The 17,796-nt window shown below is 35.3% G+C and overlaps 2 protein-coding genes across 2 annotated transcripts; one reads left to right on the top strand and one right to left on the bottom strand.

The window, feature by feature from the left end:
• Window positions 1–11,276: 11,276 nt before the first annotated feature.
• Window positions 11,277–13,148, top strand: LOC114188286 (isoleucine N-monooxygenase 1-like). The gene is made up of 2 exons (XM_028076888.2): window positions 11,277–12,312; window positions 12,409–13,148. The coding sequence occupies exons 1-2, from the start codon at window positions 11,323–11,325 to the stop codon at window positions 13,030–13,032; spliced, it is 1,614 nt and encodes a 537-aa protein (XP_027932689.1). The 5' UTR covers window positions 11,277–11,322; the 3' UTR covers window positions 13,033–13,148.
• A 3,218-nt stretch (window positions 13,149–16,366) lies between these two features.
• On the bottom strand, window positions 16,367–16,906 carry LOC146885396 (uncharacterized). The gene has a single exon (XM_085674906.1). The coding sequence runs from the start codon at window positions 16,904–16,906 to the stop codon at window positions 16,367–16,369; it is 540 nt and encodes a 179-aa protein (XP_085531032.1).
• Between the last annotated feature and the right edge of the window lie 890 nt (window positions 16,907–17,796).

The following is a 17,796-nucleotide window of genomic DNA, read 5'->3' as shown; positions in this document are numbered from 1 at the left end:
TTGCAAAAATGAGAATTTTTTATTTAAGTTAGGAACAACATGAAAGATCAAACAAGATTGATTCCTATGAGTTATACAAACATGAACAAAGCTTCAGATCATGCTAGAACACACAATAATATCAAAAAGATGGTTCAATTAAAATTTCTTTAAACTTTAAAGTGTAATACAAAGTGAGAAGGGTTAGAGAGAAGAGCAATACACAAGATTTTTATACTAGTTCACTCAAACCTGAGCTACATCCAGGTAGTCAAGGCAACCCGAGCTTGACTTTGCACTATTTCAAAAGATTTACAAAGTTTACAACATTACACTTTAAAAATATGCAAGAACACCACATAATAACTTTTGAATCACACAATAATCACACCACCACAGAAAGACACCTCTTGCACACCTGGAAAACCACCAAGCACAACCTAAAAGCTTGAGAAAGACCAAACCTCAGTGATGGCACAACCTTGCCAACCAAAACTACTTTCTTCAAGCATAAACACCAAGCCAAAGCTCTAAGAATGATCCAAGATCAATCTTCAACAGCTACACATTTGTATGATCATGAAAGAGAGAGAGTTTCATAGATTCCAAACAGTTTTCGCACTAAAAAATGCTTTTCTTAGCTCTCTTTAGAAAAATACAGCCTTTATAGTCAAACTGTTACGAAATTCAACCGATTGATTTTCAAATTAATCGGTTGATTTCACTTAACTTAAGTGAAATCAGTTGATTACAAAATAAATCAACTAATTGAATATGTATCAGTTATGACTACTGTAGCAAACCTTTTAATCTATTGAAAACTCATTCAACATATTAAAAGACACCACTTAACCTGTTGAAAATTTTCAATATATTAAAAGACACAACTAAGATCCTATACATCTAATTAGTGCAAAATGGTCTACAACATGAATACAATTCCTCAAGCTTGTTTTCCACATGAATAATCCAGATATACAACACGCACACAAGGCTTGATCAACTCATGAAACATCAAATCTCCACATCTTTATCAATGTAAGCATGGTTCCAACATGTTCCAAGGCAATGGCTTCATGTGTCTTCATCAAATCTTCAAGCATCAAATCATCCAGTCTATTTGTGCTAACAACAAGCAAAGAGTTTCTCCACCTTCATCTCTTAATCCAAATAAGCTTTAACATCCTCCTTGCCTTGAAAGTAAGGCAAAACAAGTAACCTTTAACTTCTTTTAGGAGTAAGATCTCTTCTTTGTCTCTTAAAGTGGGAATTTTGTTGATAATAGTCTCCTAATCTTAGCCTTTCCTCTTCCTCATAGATTGAAGCACCACTTATAGACCCCTTGCTAGAATTACTCCTACTTTTGAGCTTATTTTGGACTTTTTATTCTCTTTTCTTCAAAGCTTTGATTTTTATTCCTCCAAGAGAGAAATTTCACTTCCTTTTTCTAGTTGTTCTTTCACTTTGTAAGTTGCCTCTTATAGTCTCCATAATTCAAGTGATTTTAGTTGTTGAGAATCATGTTTTAAACTCAGTTCAATCCTCATAAACACTTGTACTATGTAGGAAGGGTTGCCTAGACATGATTACTATTTTTGGATTTTTTATTTAGAAAACCAAATTCTAACTAAGAAATTCTAAAGAAGAAGTAGATAGCAAACTTCTTGAATTCTCTTCTAGGAAAGAGAGGTGAATCACTTGGATTGCTTATATACCAAATATTTCCTAGCCAAAGGAATTCAAAGAATTTTGCACAAAACTTCTAAAGTAGAACTAAACACACACTAAACAATTAACAAAAGCAAAAAATTGAATCTAGACTATAAGGCCTAATTGTCGAGGCTTGATGTTGCAAAACACATTCACCATCTAAAAGCGTTTTACTATTTGTTTTAAAATTTTAATTAAGAGATTAGAGAGCACTTAAGGCTCTCCCAAGACACTTAATTAGTCCAAGATACAAAAACAAGAACTTGAACAAATACAATGCAAAGAAATACAATCAAATATGGTACAAAATTAAATGTTCTTCAAGTGTTTTACTCCACTATTTTATTTTGCTCACTCAAGTGTTTGTTTTGCTTTCCCTTTGTAAACTTTACTTGTAGCTTGGAGTTCCACTTTGGCTTCCACCCACTAAAATGATACTGTGAAAGTTTGGTCCACTTGCAAAGAGAGCTTTCAACCAAAATATAATATCACAACCAAAAGAAGCCAAGCAAGAAAAAATAAGAAAATCTTAAGTGAAAATTTCTAAACTCAAGAGTGAATAATGTGAAACATAGTCAAAGATTAATCAACAAAAGACAAGCTAGAAATAAGGTCAGAAACAACGTAAGCACACTGATTAAGGTCGTACTCGAATAAATAAACTATTTAAATATGTAGTACTCAAGAGTTATCCCAAGGTCCTATCCAAATAAACAATATTATCATTCAAAGGATCCAAAAATAACACAAGAGGGGGGGAAGGGGTTTGGTAGATTTATAAAAACACCGAAACGTATTTGAAACATATGGTAAATTCAATGAACAATGGTTAAAATGTATTAATTCCTTGATTCTAATGAAAATCCACCAATCACATGTCACGAAATTATTTATTCTATCCACTTTACTCTCATGAAACCTAAAATTAACCAACAAAGTGAAGATTATCAGAAGTTCATTATGCAATTAAGCACATCACACATCATTCAACTTCTCACACACAAATTAAGCAACTATAGTACAACCCACACTCATTAAGCATGAGCAAAGGGCTGTAAAACTACAGAAAATGTGAAACCATGATTAAGCATCAATGAATTTCGTGTTCATTCAAATAAGCATAAATTGAAGAGGATGAAGAGCAAATTGAAACGGAAATGCATTATAAAACAACAACCTCAATGTCTCATTTCATTTTCTTTGAGGAATCAATACAAAAAGTTTAGCAAGCCATGGAAATGAAGTTACAAAGTAGAGGAGAACAAAAATGCATCACCATAGTGAAGATAAGGGAATGAGCAAGTAAACAAAAGTACAAAAATGCAATTCCTACAAGCTCTAATGTGCAGAAAACGTGAAAAATAAAGTATTTCCTTCAACAGGTATTCCAATGGTGCTCCAAAAATGTCAAACAATAACTAAAAATGAATGGCAATGGTTCTAGTCCTAAAACCCTAGGGTCTTAGTTACAAAACTGCCACTCTAGCTGCAGCATTACAAAACTTCCACTCTAGGCTGCAGAATTATAAAATTGCATTTTTGGCCCAAATGTTAACATGGAAATAAGGCTGAAGTGGCACATATGATGTGGAAAATATATGGCACTCCTATCTTGAACTTAAGATTATTGTCCAAGCCCAAAAATGCTTCACAGAAAAACCTGAAAATAATTAAGAAATGAAAATTATACCAAGTAAATACAAATTAATTAAAACTTGAATTATTGGCCCAATGAAGCTTAATATATGAAAATGCACTAATGGTAGACAAATAAGCACTAAACATCCATCAAGATGCGTATCGAAAGGAAAGAAAATAGGGGAAAATAATGACTCATCATACACAAAAGAAATTACCTAAAGAAAGGTGCTAGAATGGATGAAGAAAACAAAAAAAAAATACTAGAAGAAAATTTGATTACTTCTTGTCTTTACGAGCTTATGAGCCCATGGTGCATTAGGCAAATCATTCAGCATCAAAGCTAAGACATATAGTCTCAAAACAACACAAAAATTACGCAAAGTAGTGGTGAAAATTGCACAAAATGAAAATTTCAATCACTAAAACATCTCAAATTGAAATTTGTGAGTAGTGATTCTAGTGCACAATTTTGCCACTTTCTTTTACTCTTTTTGCTTACTTCTTTTTGGGAACTTTTTTCTTTGTTCTTTTTGTGCTCTTCTCTTAATTTTATCTCCTTTTACAGCAACACTTTTTGGCACCAAAACATAATCACTACTACCAATACTTCATCATATAGCATGTAATTGAAACCAATAAGCAAAATAGGATGGAAACTAAAAGGAAGCAAAATTAAGAGTTGAAACTTGAAACAAAAAAAATGGAAGCCTAACTTTAAGGAACTTTCTAAGACCTAATTAACAAGTTTGAACTTAAATGCAAAAAATTAAAAGCACTCAAAGCACATAATAGCCAAAATTAGATGGAGATTTAAGTGATTAAGCAAGGAAAATTCCCACTAGACATTAAGATAACCAAGGTTATCTTGATGTGAAAGTGCATTTCCAAGGCTCCAATGAAAAAGAGAATTTTCATTTATTACAGAAAAATACTGCACCAAAATGCAAAATAATAGGCACACCTAAAGAAGAAAAATCAAATGGCTAAACAAAATAATTTAAGACATAATTGGGTAAAACATTACTCTAGACAAAACATATGGATTAGAAAATCAAAATGAATCAAAATAGATAAAATAATACTCAAAAGAAAATGTAAAAGCCACACAAATTCACCATGGTTGAGTACTTAAGCACAATGGCTAAATAGTTCCAAAGGAGTAACGATAAGAACCATGTAACCAATTAGGTGAATGGAAGAAAAACAAAATTATACAAGCAAGGAAGTAATGGAAACAACACGGAATTAAAAGAATAAGACACTAAGAAGGTGAACTTATCTCTTGAAGCAAAGCTTGATCAACCAAAACTCATGATATCATATGATGAGTCCATCTTCAAGCACAAAATCGAGAGGATGAAAGAAGTAGAAACCATTGATGCTTGGATGCATGGAAGCTATGAAGAATGGATAAGTGTTTGGAGTCATATCAACAAAGTTTCTCTACTATATTCATGAATGGTTTTTACAAGGTCCTAAGCTCCCTATTTATAGGAGAAAATGCGAGCTAGGTGGTCTAGAAAAATGGAGGGAAAAAGGTCTAGAATATGGTAATTGGAGCCAAAAAGAGAGCATGAGGAAGGTGTGATTTTCCAACTAAGCAAGTCATATAGAGCATGAATCTAGGCACTCCAAGGTGTAGGTTGGTGTCCAAGCTTGCGCTCCACAAGGCCTACAAAGGTAGGCCCAACGATCTTTTGGTCCAAAACACCTACAAGGCCCAAAAGCCCTCTAAGGCCCAATATATGGCCCAAAGAAAACCCTAATCTACTGGGCCCATAATACAAAACCAAAAATTAAATCTTAATCTAGTATTTACAAATAAAGACTCCTAGGTTAGGTCATCACATCCTCCTTGGCCCATGTGAACTTCATCTTGGGCCTTGCATGCTTAAAGGAGGCTCGTTCTTCTTGTATCCTTCTAGCCATGGCTCTAACGGTTGGTCCCTTAGTTAGAGGTCTCTCATCACAAAGTCAACTTGTTGACCAACCTTTGCACTTCTTTCAAATTATGAGGGCTATTCATGTTTAGGATAATCGCACACTTGTCAAGGTTTGCCTCAATGCCTCTTGTCATCGACATGAAACCTAAGAATTTTCATGTTCCCATACGAACAATAGTTCGTAATGTCCCAAGACTTCCAAACTCACCGACAAACGTTGAAGAGGGCAATCTTTCTAGACCCATCCGTACGAGTCACAACTCGCACACTAACACCGACAACAATCGCCAATCTGAGTCACAACTCAAGGAATGCTCGTGTTCATCCGCCATCCTGAGCCACAATTCAAGGGATGTCATTCCGAGCTAGAGATGTCAAAATGAGTTTCAACCCGTGAGCCAACCCGGCTCACCACGGGTTCGAGCCGGGTTGGGTTGAGAAAAATTCAACTTTTTCAGAAGTGGGTTGAACTCAACCCGGCTCACTTAACCCACGGGTTAAACGGGTTCGAGCCGGGTTGAAGGTGGGTTGGCCCACTTAACCCACCAACATTTTTTTACAATTTTTTTTTAATTTTTTTTTTTAAATTTTCTTTTAATTTTTTTAAAATTATTTACTACTCCAATTATATTTGTTCACAATTTCATATTTTTAAATGCTAGAATGTTGCTTAATTATATTTGAATTATTTGAATGTTTAATTAATTTGATTGTCAAGTTATATATATGTTGATACTTTAATCTTTAACTATAATCTTTATAGTAAATTACTCAAGTAACTGTCTTATAAACAATTTTTTCTAAATTAACATGAAAAAAATGTATAGTTTTTTTTATTTATATTTTGTTGAATAGCATGACAGAAAATTTGTAATATTAGTCATGCTTTCTTAGACTAATGGATACTTTCTTGGAAATAATTCTTCATATATTGGTGGTGAGCATGATCAAAACATTGGTTCTTTATTTTACTATGATTCTCATCTCATGAGTTACTTAAAAATTTTTTAAAATATTTGAATAACAAAAAAAATAAATAAATATTTTTTTTAGGTGGGTTGGTGAGCCAACCCACTTAACCCACCAACCCGTGGTGGGTTGAGCCGGGTTACAAAATTTCTGGCTCACCAGAAAGTGAGCCGGGTTGGGTTCACTCATTTTGAACCCGGCTCGTGGTGAGCCAACCCGTGTGAGCCTGGTTGGCTCACTTTGACATGTCTATTCCGAGCCATAACCCAAGGAATGCCACGTGTTTATCCCCTATCATGAGCCATAACTCAAGGGATATCATTTTGAGCCACAACTCAAGGAACACTCCAGCAAGCCTTTCTTTAAGGTATCACCCAAATCCTTGTAGACTGCGCACATCCAAGCATACAAAAGCCATGCCTCTGTATTTTTGCCTGGCGGTGCTCTATACCCGCCAGGCGAAATTCCATTCTAGACCGCTTGGCAGCCCCAGGATAAATATATAAATACAGTATATGTATATATTAATATATATATATATATATATATATATATATATGTATGTATATAATATAAAATATGTAACATCCCATTTATTAGTCTAAATCATTAAATAAAATATTTCATAGCTGATAATCACAAAGCCTGGAATACTAAAATGTAAAACCATATTACAATCATCCCAAAAGATATATTGGAATATATACCAAAGGGTAATAATCATAATTAAAACATTCCACGTAATGTGAACAGTGCTAGCATGTACACTTTGTTGTTATCAATTATTTAAACTGTGTCAATGAAAAGGATGGAATTGAACATAATTTAGCAAATTAAGGCGAAGTTGAACATATCAAGGACCAAATTGAATGCGCAAAAAAAAAAGAAACCAAATTGAACAAACTAGACCAAAATAGTATATATATATATATATATATATATATATATATATATATATATATATATATATATATATATATAGTGTCGGATCTTCAGCCAATATTTTGGGGTGCCAAAATTTTGGTCGAATTATCATTTTGGTATATTTTTTTTCCAAAAATGTCAAGTTGATCCTTTAATTTTTTTAATCTCAATTTTTTAAAATTGATATAATTTGATCTTTTTCGTTAAATTTCTTGAAATGGAACAAGGACTTTTCACCAAAATTGACACTAGGATTATGTCAATTACACCAACAAAAAGAATTCACAACTTCAATTTTGATGAAAAATCCTTAATCCAATTAAAAAAAATTTAACAAAAGAAATCAAATTGCATATATATACATATATATATATATATATATATATATAGGATTAAATATGTTTTTGGTTCCTTAACTTTTAGTGAATTTTGAAATTAGTCAATTTTGAAACTTTGGACCAATTTAGTTCTTCATCTTTCGAAATACGTGGATTTAGTCTTTTTAATCAAATTTTTGTTAGGTTTATTTGATGTTTCGTACACATTTCATGATTTTATTTGAGTTGTTTATACTGTTTGACACATTTTTTTCTTTTGTGCTACACCTAGGCGGCTTAACGAAACATACCAACACTTCCCATCCTTTGTCGCTATAGATACATCGACAAAGACTGGGGGCTGGTGTACTACACCTAGGCAGCTTAGCCTGACTATAACCGTAAAATCCACCTACATAACCCCAAGGACGCAAATGATCACCATATATGCTATGCGAATAAAGAGTAACCGACCTAAGCCGCTAACTTAAGGAAATTAAGCGAGAACTTGACGGACTTAGAGCATTACTAGCAAAGCCCCAAGGGCCCACAATAATCGAGCTAAGGGGCCTAGGCTAGGCCCAAACCCACTTGAAGCCCAAATAGAGGCCTAGCCCATGATGTGGCTAGAGATAATTAATAATCTATAAATACACATGGACCCCACCAATTAAAGGTACGCATTCATTAATTCCCTAATCACGAGATTTGACTTTCTGAGAATCCTTATCTAACTTCAGCGTCGGAGTCTCTTCCGTAAGTAACCCCTCTCGAGTCCAAATCGGTCCAAACCGAGACACCAGCATATAGCACATACATACCGGAAGAAAGCTTGCTAGGGAGATTGCGGATTGAGGTAAGGTGATATTCGTGTCTGATATCTCTTGTTTGTTCTTCCGCAGAAACATCTTTAATGTTAAATCAAATACTATTATGAAACGCATTTGAAATGTCAAATAAACTTAACAAAATTTGATTAAAAGGACTACATTTACGCATTTCGAAAGATGAAGGACTAAATTGGTCCAGAATTGTGAAATGGACTAATTCCAAAATTCAATGAAAGTTAAGGGACTAAAAACATATTCAACTCATATATATATATACATATATACATATATATATATAAATATATATGTATATATATATATATATATGTATATATGTACATATATACATATGTATATATACATATGTATATATGTATATATACATATGTATGTATATATATACATATATATATATACATACATATGTATATATACATATATACATATGTATATATACATATGTATATATGTACATATATACATATATATATACATATATACATATGTATATATACATATATATATATTGTTCCTGCAGAGAACAAATAAGATATGTTAGACACAAGTACTACTTTACTCTGATCTGCCATCTCCTCAGTAGGCTTCCTCCCGGCTGATACATGTCGCCTATGGATATCTCAGTGTAATTGGTTTGGACCCGAGGGGGTTACCTGCAGAAGAGACTTCGAAGCTCAAGTCAGCAAAATCTCTTAGAAAGTCAAATCTGGTGATTAGGAGAATAATGAATGTGTACCTTTAATTCGTGGGGTCCATGCATATTTATAGATTATTAATTATGTCGGGCCACGTCATGGGCTGAGCCCTCGTTTGGGTTATAGGTGGGTCTGGGCCCTAGCCTAGGCCCCTTAGTTCGATTATTATGGGCCTGATGAATATTACAGAAATGTTCTGATTTTGCCAAGTCCTTGCTTAGTTTCCTAGAGTTAACGGCCTAGGCCGGTTACTCTTTAGAGGCTTAGGCCAATATTGTTGCTTTAGTGTGTTCGATCGATGTTGTTCCTAAGCGGCTTAGGCCGGATACCTTGATTCACCTTAGCGTGTGTATGGTGATTGTTATTATTTACATCCTTGGTGGTTACGCGGACGGGTTTTATGGTTATTATTCGGCTAGGCCGGCTAGGTGTGGTACACTAGTCTCCCAGCCTTTGCCGATATAGTTATGACGGTAAAGGATGACAACTGGTGTCGTTTTTGGCTAGGCCGGCTATACATACATATGTATGTATACATATATGTATATATATATATATATATATATATATATATATATGGGAAAATATATTTTTAGTCCTTTAACTTGAGAAAATTAAAATTAGTCTATTTTTGAAATATTGATTTAATTTAGTCCCCAAATTTTAGAAATGTGTGAATTTAGTTCTTTTAACCAAATTTTGTTAAGTTTATTTAACGTTTCAAACACGTTTCATGATTCTATGTGTATTTTTTACACCATTTGACGCATTTCTGTTCCAATGTTAGTTGAGAAACATATTTGAAATGTCAAATAAATTTAATAAAATTCGATTAAAAGGACTTAATCCACACATTTCTAAAGTTAGGAAACTAAATTGGATAAAAGTTTCAAAGAATAACCAATTCCAATTTTCACTAAAACTTAGGAGATTAAAAACATATTTAATATATATATATATATATATATATATATATATATATATATATATATAATTTTTATTAATTTATTAAAAATATCTACGAAATCATATTGAAGTGTTTTTTGAAATAATATTTATTTCTTTCTTAGTTAAATATGTTTTTAGTCACGCGAAATTAGAATTTGTTTTTATCTTAAATTTTGATACATTTTTATTTTCAAATATTAAAAATAAATGATTATAATCTTTTTAGCTCAATGACATCAATTTTCTTTTTTATGTGTTGAACGATATTTTTGCTTACATTTTATCCAAAACTTGTTAAATTATGTAAACAACTCATAGGCTAACCTAAGATACGTTGAAAAAATCTCATATAATTTGGATAGATTAACTATATCTATTTAAAATAGATTAACTATATCTGTTTAATTTTAAAATTTAAGAAGAAACCATATTAAAATTTGAGACTAATACAGAATTATAATTTTCTATCCAAGTTAAAATAAAAACTAAAAACACGTTTATTTATTTTATAAAAGTTGTGGTTAAATATCATTCATTCCTGGGAGCCTATTATTTTGTACAATAACATGGAACAAGACAAAAGCACTACTGTGCAGTTTATACCTACTATACCTACTTTTACACATTATCATCTGACTTCAGTCTCTGCATGCCACAAGTTACATAATCAACTATCAACATGATTTTGTTATTGCACACATTAATAAGTCATCCACAATGAACTTGAAACAAGGTTTAAATATACTGTTATCGTTAACACTATTATAAGATATTATATCTTATTTTTCAATTAAATTATAAAATATTTAATCATTATATTTTATAAAAGTCACGTTATCTGCAATAAATGACACATATAATATTGTATAATAAACTAAAGTATAATAATATATATATATATATATATATATATATATATATATATATATATATATAATTTCACATTAGACTATAGTTTAATTATCTATTTAATTTGTTAAAAAATAATATTTTATATGATTTTCATAAAAATTAAGAACCGAATATTTTATAATTTAATTTAAAAGCAGAAAAACAATATTTTATAATATTTTAATAAAAAATATATTTAAGCCACCTAAAAACATACTTCCTTACATATTCCTGTTTTGTTTTATAACTTTTGCATTCCATTTATTCATCTTTAAATTTTAAAAGTAAGAAAATACTGCCATGCACACTTTTCCACATGAAACATGTGAATAAAACTGACTTTGAATGAGTTAGAGGACTTTATAAACAGGTGCGTCGTGTTGATGTCAGAGCAAACAAACCTAACCAAATCTTCTTTGATCTGTAGAACACAGTGCAAAGGTTCTTGCTGTTTCCAATGGATCACTCCTCTATCTTTTTATTGTCTCACCTTCATCTTCAAACCTTGTTGTCATCTTTGATCATTCTTGTAATAATTTTCTGCATAACCTTTCTCAAAGGCCTTGAATCTCACTTGTTGAAGAAACCCAAGAACCAAGAAGTACCCTTACCACCTGGTCCTAAACCATGGCCTATCATCGGTAACCTTCCTGAAATGCTTGCAAATAGGCCTACATTCAGGTGGATAAACAACCTAATGAAGGAAATGAAAACTGAGATTGCTTGCATTCGCCTGGGCAATGTTCATGTTATACTCGTAACTTGTCCGATCATTGCTCGTGAATTCTTGAGGAAACAAGATGCTACTTTTGCTTCTAGACCCACAAGCATCACCACTTCTCTTATAAGTCGTGGATATCTCACCACAACCCTTGTGCCCCTAGGGGAACAATGGAAGAAAATGAGAAGAATTGTTGGCAATGAGCTGTTGTCCACAACCATTCACCATCAACTTCAACACAAGAGGCTTGAAGAAGCCAACAACCTCGTGTTTTACATCTACAGTATGTGCAAAAACAATGTCAACGCTGATGTTGGTCTTGTGAATGTGAGGGATGTCACGCAACACTATTGCTGCAACGTGATCAAGAATTTGAGCTTTGGTATGAGGTATTTTGGGGAGGGTAAGAATGATGGAGGACCTGGTTGTGAGGAAGTGGAACACCTTGAAGCCATTTTTGTATTGCTAAAGTACATTTATGACTTTAGTGTTTCTGATTATGTTCCTTGCCTGAGAGGACTTGACTTGGACGGCCATGACAACAAGGTGAAGAAGGCAATACAAATTGTGAACAAGTATCACGATCCCATCATTGACCAACGTATCAAAGAATGGAATGATGGGTCCAAGATTCATACAGAAGATTTTCTTGATATTCTCATCTCACTCAGAGATGCCAACAATAACCCAGTATTGACTACGCAAGAAATCAAGGCACAAATCAACGTAAGTGACTAATATATATGTTTATCCTTTTTATGTGTATATGTTGATCACTCCATAGATAATAACTGATAAAAAAAAATGAAATTTGTGCTGCAGGAATTGATGATGGCTGCGGTGGATAACCCATCAAATGCAGTGGAGTGGGGTTTGGCAGAGATGATAAACCAGCCTGAGTTGCTTCAACATGCCACAGATGAATTGGACAGGGTAGTTGGAAAGGAGAGATTGGTCCAAGAATCAGACATTCCAAAACTAAACTACATTAAAGCATGTGCAAGAGAAGCTTTTCGCCTTCATCCCGTTGCACCTTTCAATGTTCCTCATGTTTCCGTGAAAGACACCGTAGTGGGAAAGTACGTAATTCCGAATGGGAGCCATGTGCTGTTAAGTAGACAGGAACTTGGACGAAACTCAAAAGTTTGGGGTGACGAAGCTCTCAAGTTTAAGCCAGAACGTCATCTTAAGGGCAATGTGGTCTTGACAGAGTCAGATTTGAATTTCGTATCTTTCAGCACAGGAAGACGTGGTTGTCCAGGAATCGTGCTCGGAACAACAATGACAGTGATGCTGTTTGCTAGGTTGCTTCATTCCTTCACTTGGACTGCACCGCCCAATGCCTCACCCATCAACCTTGCAGAGAGCCACCATGATTTACTCCTGGCTAACCCACTTCTGGCAGTGGCAAAGCCAAGATTAACACCACAACTTTATACTGTGTGAACTATTTGTCCTTGGAGATAATCTCATTTATTATCTTATACACAAAAACTGTTGTTGTGTGGTGCCTTATTTAAATTTGGATTTCTGTTTAATTCAATTTCATTTGAGATTATACTGCAATGAAGTATTAATTTAAAAATTTTCTTTTTATCAGCAATTAATTTTTCATTTCAGTGTTCAAGATATACTAAACATTTTCACATTTGTTCTAAATCTGTTGGCTAGCCTTCAAGGTGGAATGCAAGATCTCCGATAAATTTGAAAAAAAATACTTATTTAAAAAATTAAAATGATAAAATAATTATTTGAAAAATAATTTATTTAGAAAGTAAACTTCGAAAGTATAAAAAAAAATCCGTAGATATATCTGTATATAAAAATAAATAGATAGATATATACTAAACATTCGCTCAAATCCGCATTCATTTAAATTCGCATTCTGCTTAAATTCGCATTTGAAAAAGAAAATTTCGAATCAATAATATTATGATTTTATTTTCAGTAAAAATCACGTAAAGTAATTTTAGTTTATATTTTACTACATTTCGTTATATTATATATATATATATATATATATATATATATATATATATGCGTGTGTGTGTTTATGTGGAAACAAATAAGAGATGTTATAGACACAAATATCACCTTACCTCAATCATCAATCTCTCGAGTTGGCTCCTCCTCGGTTTGCGTATGCCATCTGTCAATGCACACAGTTTAGACCCTTGAGGGATTATCTGCGAAGAGGGCTCCGATGATCAAGTCAACGAAAAGATTCTTAGAAACACAAATCTCTTGATTATGGGATTAATGAAAGTGTACCTTTAATTGCTTGGATCCACTTGTATTTATAGAGTTATTAATTATGTTTGCCCTTCATGTGGGCTGGGCCATTGCTTGGGTCCTAGATGGGCCTGGGCCTAGCCCAAGCCCTTAGTTAATGTTTGTTGGTACCAGGGACCTTGTCTGTAATATTTTAAGTCTAGAGTGGTCAACAGATCTCGTCCTGTTTTCTGAAGTAAGCAACCTAGGCCGCCATGTGCTTTCATTTGTCCAGTTACTGACTTAGTTTCATCTGCTTGGTTATGTGTAGGCGGGCTTGGTCGTGCGGTTTTATTAGTACGCCTAGGTGCAGTACACTAGTTCTCCAGCCTTTAAGTGTGATGAACAATGTTAAGGCTGAAGTTTTAAGATGGTAATAGTAAGTGGAAGGGTGGCAGATGTCAGGGGTCTAATCAAGGGGTTTGCGCTGCCGTTTTGAGTGTTGTGACGTTTCATGTCAATTGTGACGCTTCGTGTGTCTGATACTTTTGGCAGGAGAAGTTGTAGCGATTCAAATTGTGGATTATAAATATAGTTGTTGTTGAGAGTTTGTAGTGATTCAAAGTGTCGTCGACTGTGTTTGTCATGGCCAAGAGGGAGAGGTCGAGGGTTTCTTCTACATGTACATGTGTCATTTTTCGCAGTTGCACGTGAGGCTGCCTTTTGATGATTTCACCATGGGGGTGCTACGTCTGTTAAACGTTGCCCCTACTCAGCTGCATCCAAAGAGTTGGGTGTACTTGCAAGCTTTTCGTGTTCTTTGTCGCTCGTTATATCTGCAACCATCCCCGCTGTCATTTTTGTATTTCTATGATATGAGACTCAAACATCCGACAACATGGTTATCATTGATAAGTCAACCGAGTATAAGTAGGCTGGAAGCGTTCACTCAATCATTTAAACATTTTAAAGATGGGTTCTTCAAGGTAGTAGTGAAGGAGCCAAGGAGATCGTACTTCTATAATGATGACGGGAGCACTAAGTTCCTTTTTAGTTTGACCGACAACCCTTGGCAGTATAAGGACATGAAGATGGAGAGATTGTCATTGGCGGATAAGGAGGTGGTGGAGACACTGATGAAGTTTAATGATAGGCTACCCACTAAGGGCTTAATTAGGGTTTATAATTCGATTCATTTGATTGTTAATATAGAAGGTATCTTTTTGTAATTTTAAGTGTTATGGTGTGTTTAAGTTAACTAATCGGTGTTTGATGTGGTTACTATAGGGAACATGGCACAGGTTGGGAAGAACTTGAACCTTTTTCAAGCTCTGAGGAAGGAGAAAGTAGCGAAGGCCAAGGCTGTTGGGAGCACTAAAGTTCCCAACTTACAAGAGTCCTTAGTTGAGGTGCACGTGCACGGGGGATCAAAAAGAAAGGCGGAGCTGCCCGCCAAACATGGTGGAGGGAAAGATGTTAAGAAGGTGAGGGCCGCCTTGCTGTGGTCGGGATCTTCTAGTGGTGCTAAGAAGCCGGAAGCTAGACTTATAGAGTTGTCGGAGACGCTTGTATGACAAGATATAAACATTAATTTGTCGGAGACTCTGGTTAATTCGATTGATAATATGGAAACAAACGCCATGATCAAGGCTATGCTAGAGTTTAATAGCAAAGCCTTGATCTTGGGACGCAGGGTTGGGAGTTTGTTTCAGAGAGAGTTGAAGGAGGGGAATCGGGCGAAGATAGAGGAGTTGCAAGGTGAAGTAGACAAACATGTCGAGGAGAAAGCGGCATGGGAAAAAGAAAGAGAGGAATGGCTGGAAGAGAAGAAGAGACTGGGTACCTGGAAAGTCTGGTGTCTGGAGTCGGAGAGGAAGTTGAAGGGAAGGGTTGCTGAGTTGGAAGCCGACTATGACGAGTTGAAGGAAAAGCATGAAGGCATAGAGACTGAGCTGGAGGACCTTAAGGGCTGCATAATTCAAGAGCATATTAACGGTTTCCATAAGGGTTTGCGGCAAGCGGCCTTCTTTTGTAAAGACGTTGATGTGTCGGATGCTAGGTTTGATGTGAACAAGGATGTAGTTGACGATCATCTTATAAGTGAGGTGGAGAGCAGCCTAGAGGAGGAGGTGGGGAAGGTGATGGTTGAGGAAGATATCAATGGTGAAGAGGCCGTGGCAGCTGTTGATGAAAAGGCAGACTAGGATTAGGGTTTTATATTTCCTATTCGATTTGAATCCTAAGTCTGTAATAATTTGTACATTGCTTTACTTTGCTACACATACGTTTATATGTCGTACACTGTTACATTTCCTTGTTAATATAGCTAATGTTCGCGATATATTTGTTGTCATCTTGATGTCGATAGTTTATATTGTAGGAGTGCATTTACATGAATGATGATGGTGCGGGTATGATGAAATGTAAATGTTGTGGTATTGTGATTGCTCTATTTGATAAGTGACCATGTGAAAAATAGGGTGGGTTTGCGTATGAATCGCATGAATCGTTTTAATAGTTGTAGTATGCGTTTTAGGCCACTTATTTGTGGTAAGGGTGGGGATAATGTCTATTGTAGGAGGGATCTATGCCTGCTCTTTAACTTAGTGCTTGCTAGTTTAGATAGGATGTCGGCTCTGAAATTTTCACTTCTTGGGATGTGCTGGACGCATACACGGTCAAAAGCATATTGGATGACATTACGGACCAAATGATAGTATTGCAGGAGAATGGCATCTTTGATTTGGAATTCATCGTTGAGATGACCCATAATGAGCTTGGAATCGGTCTTGCATATGAGTGTTTTGACGCTGACTTCGCGTGCGAGAGATAAGCCGACTAGGATGACTTCGTATTCGACTTGATTATTGGAAGTTTTAAAGGCAAAGTGTAGGGATTTTTCAATGAGGATATCGTTGGGGCCTTCTAAGATGATGTCGGCGCCTGCGTCCTTTGGATTCGAGGAACCGTCTACATAAAGTGTCCATTGGTCTTCCTCAAGGGTGTGTTGATGGTCGTTGACAAAGTCGAGCAGGCACTGGGCTTTGATGGGGCTGTGTGGTTCATAACGAATGTTGAATTCAGAGAGTTCCACGGCCCATGACGACATCTGGCCAACAAGGTCATGCTTTTGGAGTATTTTTTGGATGGGGTAGTCGGTCTTAACAATGATGTTATGGTTTTGGAAGTAAGAGTGTAGGCGTCTTGTTGCATGTACTAAGGACAATGCTAGCTTTTCCACCGTTTGGCATCTGGTCTCTGGATCTTGCAAAGTGCGACTAACGAAGTATACGGGATGTTGGACGCTAGTGATTTCTTGGACCAGAACAGCGCTTACAGTGTGATCTATTGCGGTGATGTAGAGGAGGAATGGTTAGTGGATATCCAGCTTGTGGAGGATAGGTGGGGATGTGAGGGTGGTTTTGAGGTTTTGGAAAACTTGTTCGCATTCGTCGTTCCAAGAGAACTTCGCGGATTTTTTGAGTAGTTGGATGATGGGTTGGGTTTGTTCGGCTAGTTTTGGTAGGAATCTCGAGATGGCGGTTAAGCGGCCTATCAGGCGCTAGACTTCTTTGATATTGTTGGGGCTTCACATTTCGATGATAGTAGTGCATTTTTCAGGGTTTGCTTCGATGTCGCGCTGTGTTAGCATGAAGCCTAAGAATTTGCCACGATCGACGCCAAAGACACATTTTTCAGGGTTGAGTTTGAGGTTGTATTGTCGTAGGGCAGAGAATACTGTGGACAGGTCTTGTGCATGCTGTTGGTGGCTTGGTGATTTGACAACCATGTCGTCGACGTACACTTCGACACACTTGCCCATTAGGTGGCTGAATACTTTGTCCATCAATCTTTGGTAAGTTGCTCCTGCGTTTTTTAGGCCGAAAGGCATGACCTTGTAAAAATAATTGGCATCGTCAGTGATGAAAGCGGTCTTGTTCATATTGGTTATGGCCATTGGAATCTGGTTGTACCCGAAGTATGCATCTAAGAAGCTGA

This window comes from Vigna unguiculata, chromosome 6, assembly GCF_037176805.1.
Source record: "Vigna unguiculata cultivar grain cowpea cultivar isolate G323 ecotype 2 chromosome 6, ASM3717680v1, whole genome shotgun sequence".
NCBI lineage: Eukaryota > Viridiplantae > Streptophyta > Magnoliopsida > Fabales > Fabaceae > Vigna > Vigna unguiculata.
Note: the sequence above shows the minus strand (reverse complement) of the source record. Positions and strands in the feature narration are given on the sequence as shown.

What these genes read in the sequence shown, in the direction of transcription:
- LOC146885396 (XM_085674906.1), bottom strand. Translation starts at nt 16,906, where the DNA reads ATGTCGTCATGGGCCGTGGAACTCTCTGAATTCAACATTCGTTATGAA.
- LOC114188286 (XM_028076888.2), top strand. Translation starts at nt 11,323, where the DNA reads ATGGATCACTCCTCTATCTTTTTATTGTCTCACCTTCATCTTCAAACC. An exon ending in AAATCAAGGCACAAATCAAC is followed by an intron (nt 12,313 to 12,408) that starts GTAAGTGACTAA and finishes TTTGTGCTGCAG; the next exon opens with GAATTGATGATGGCTGCGGT.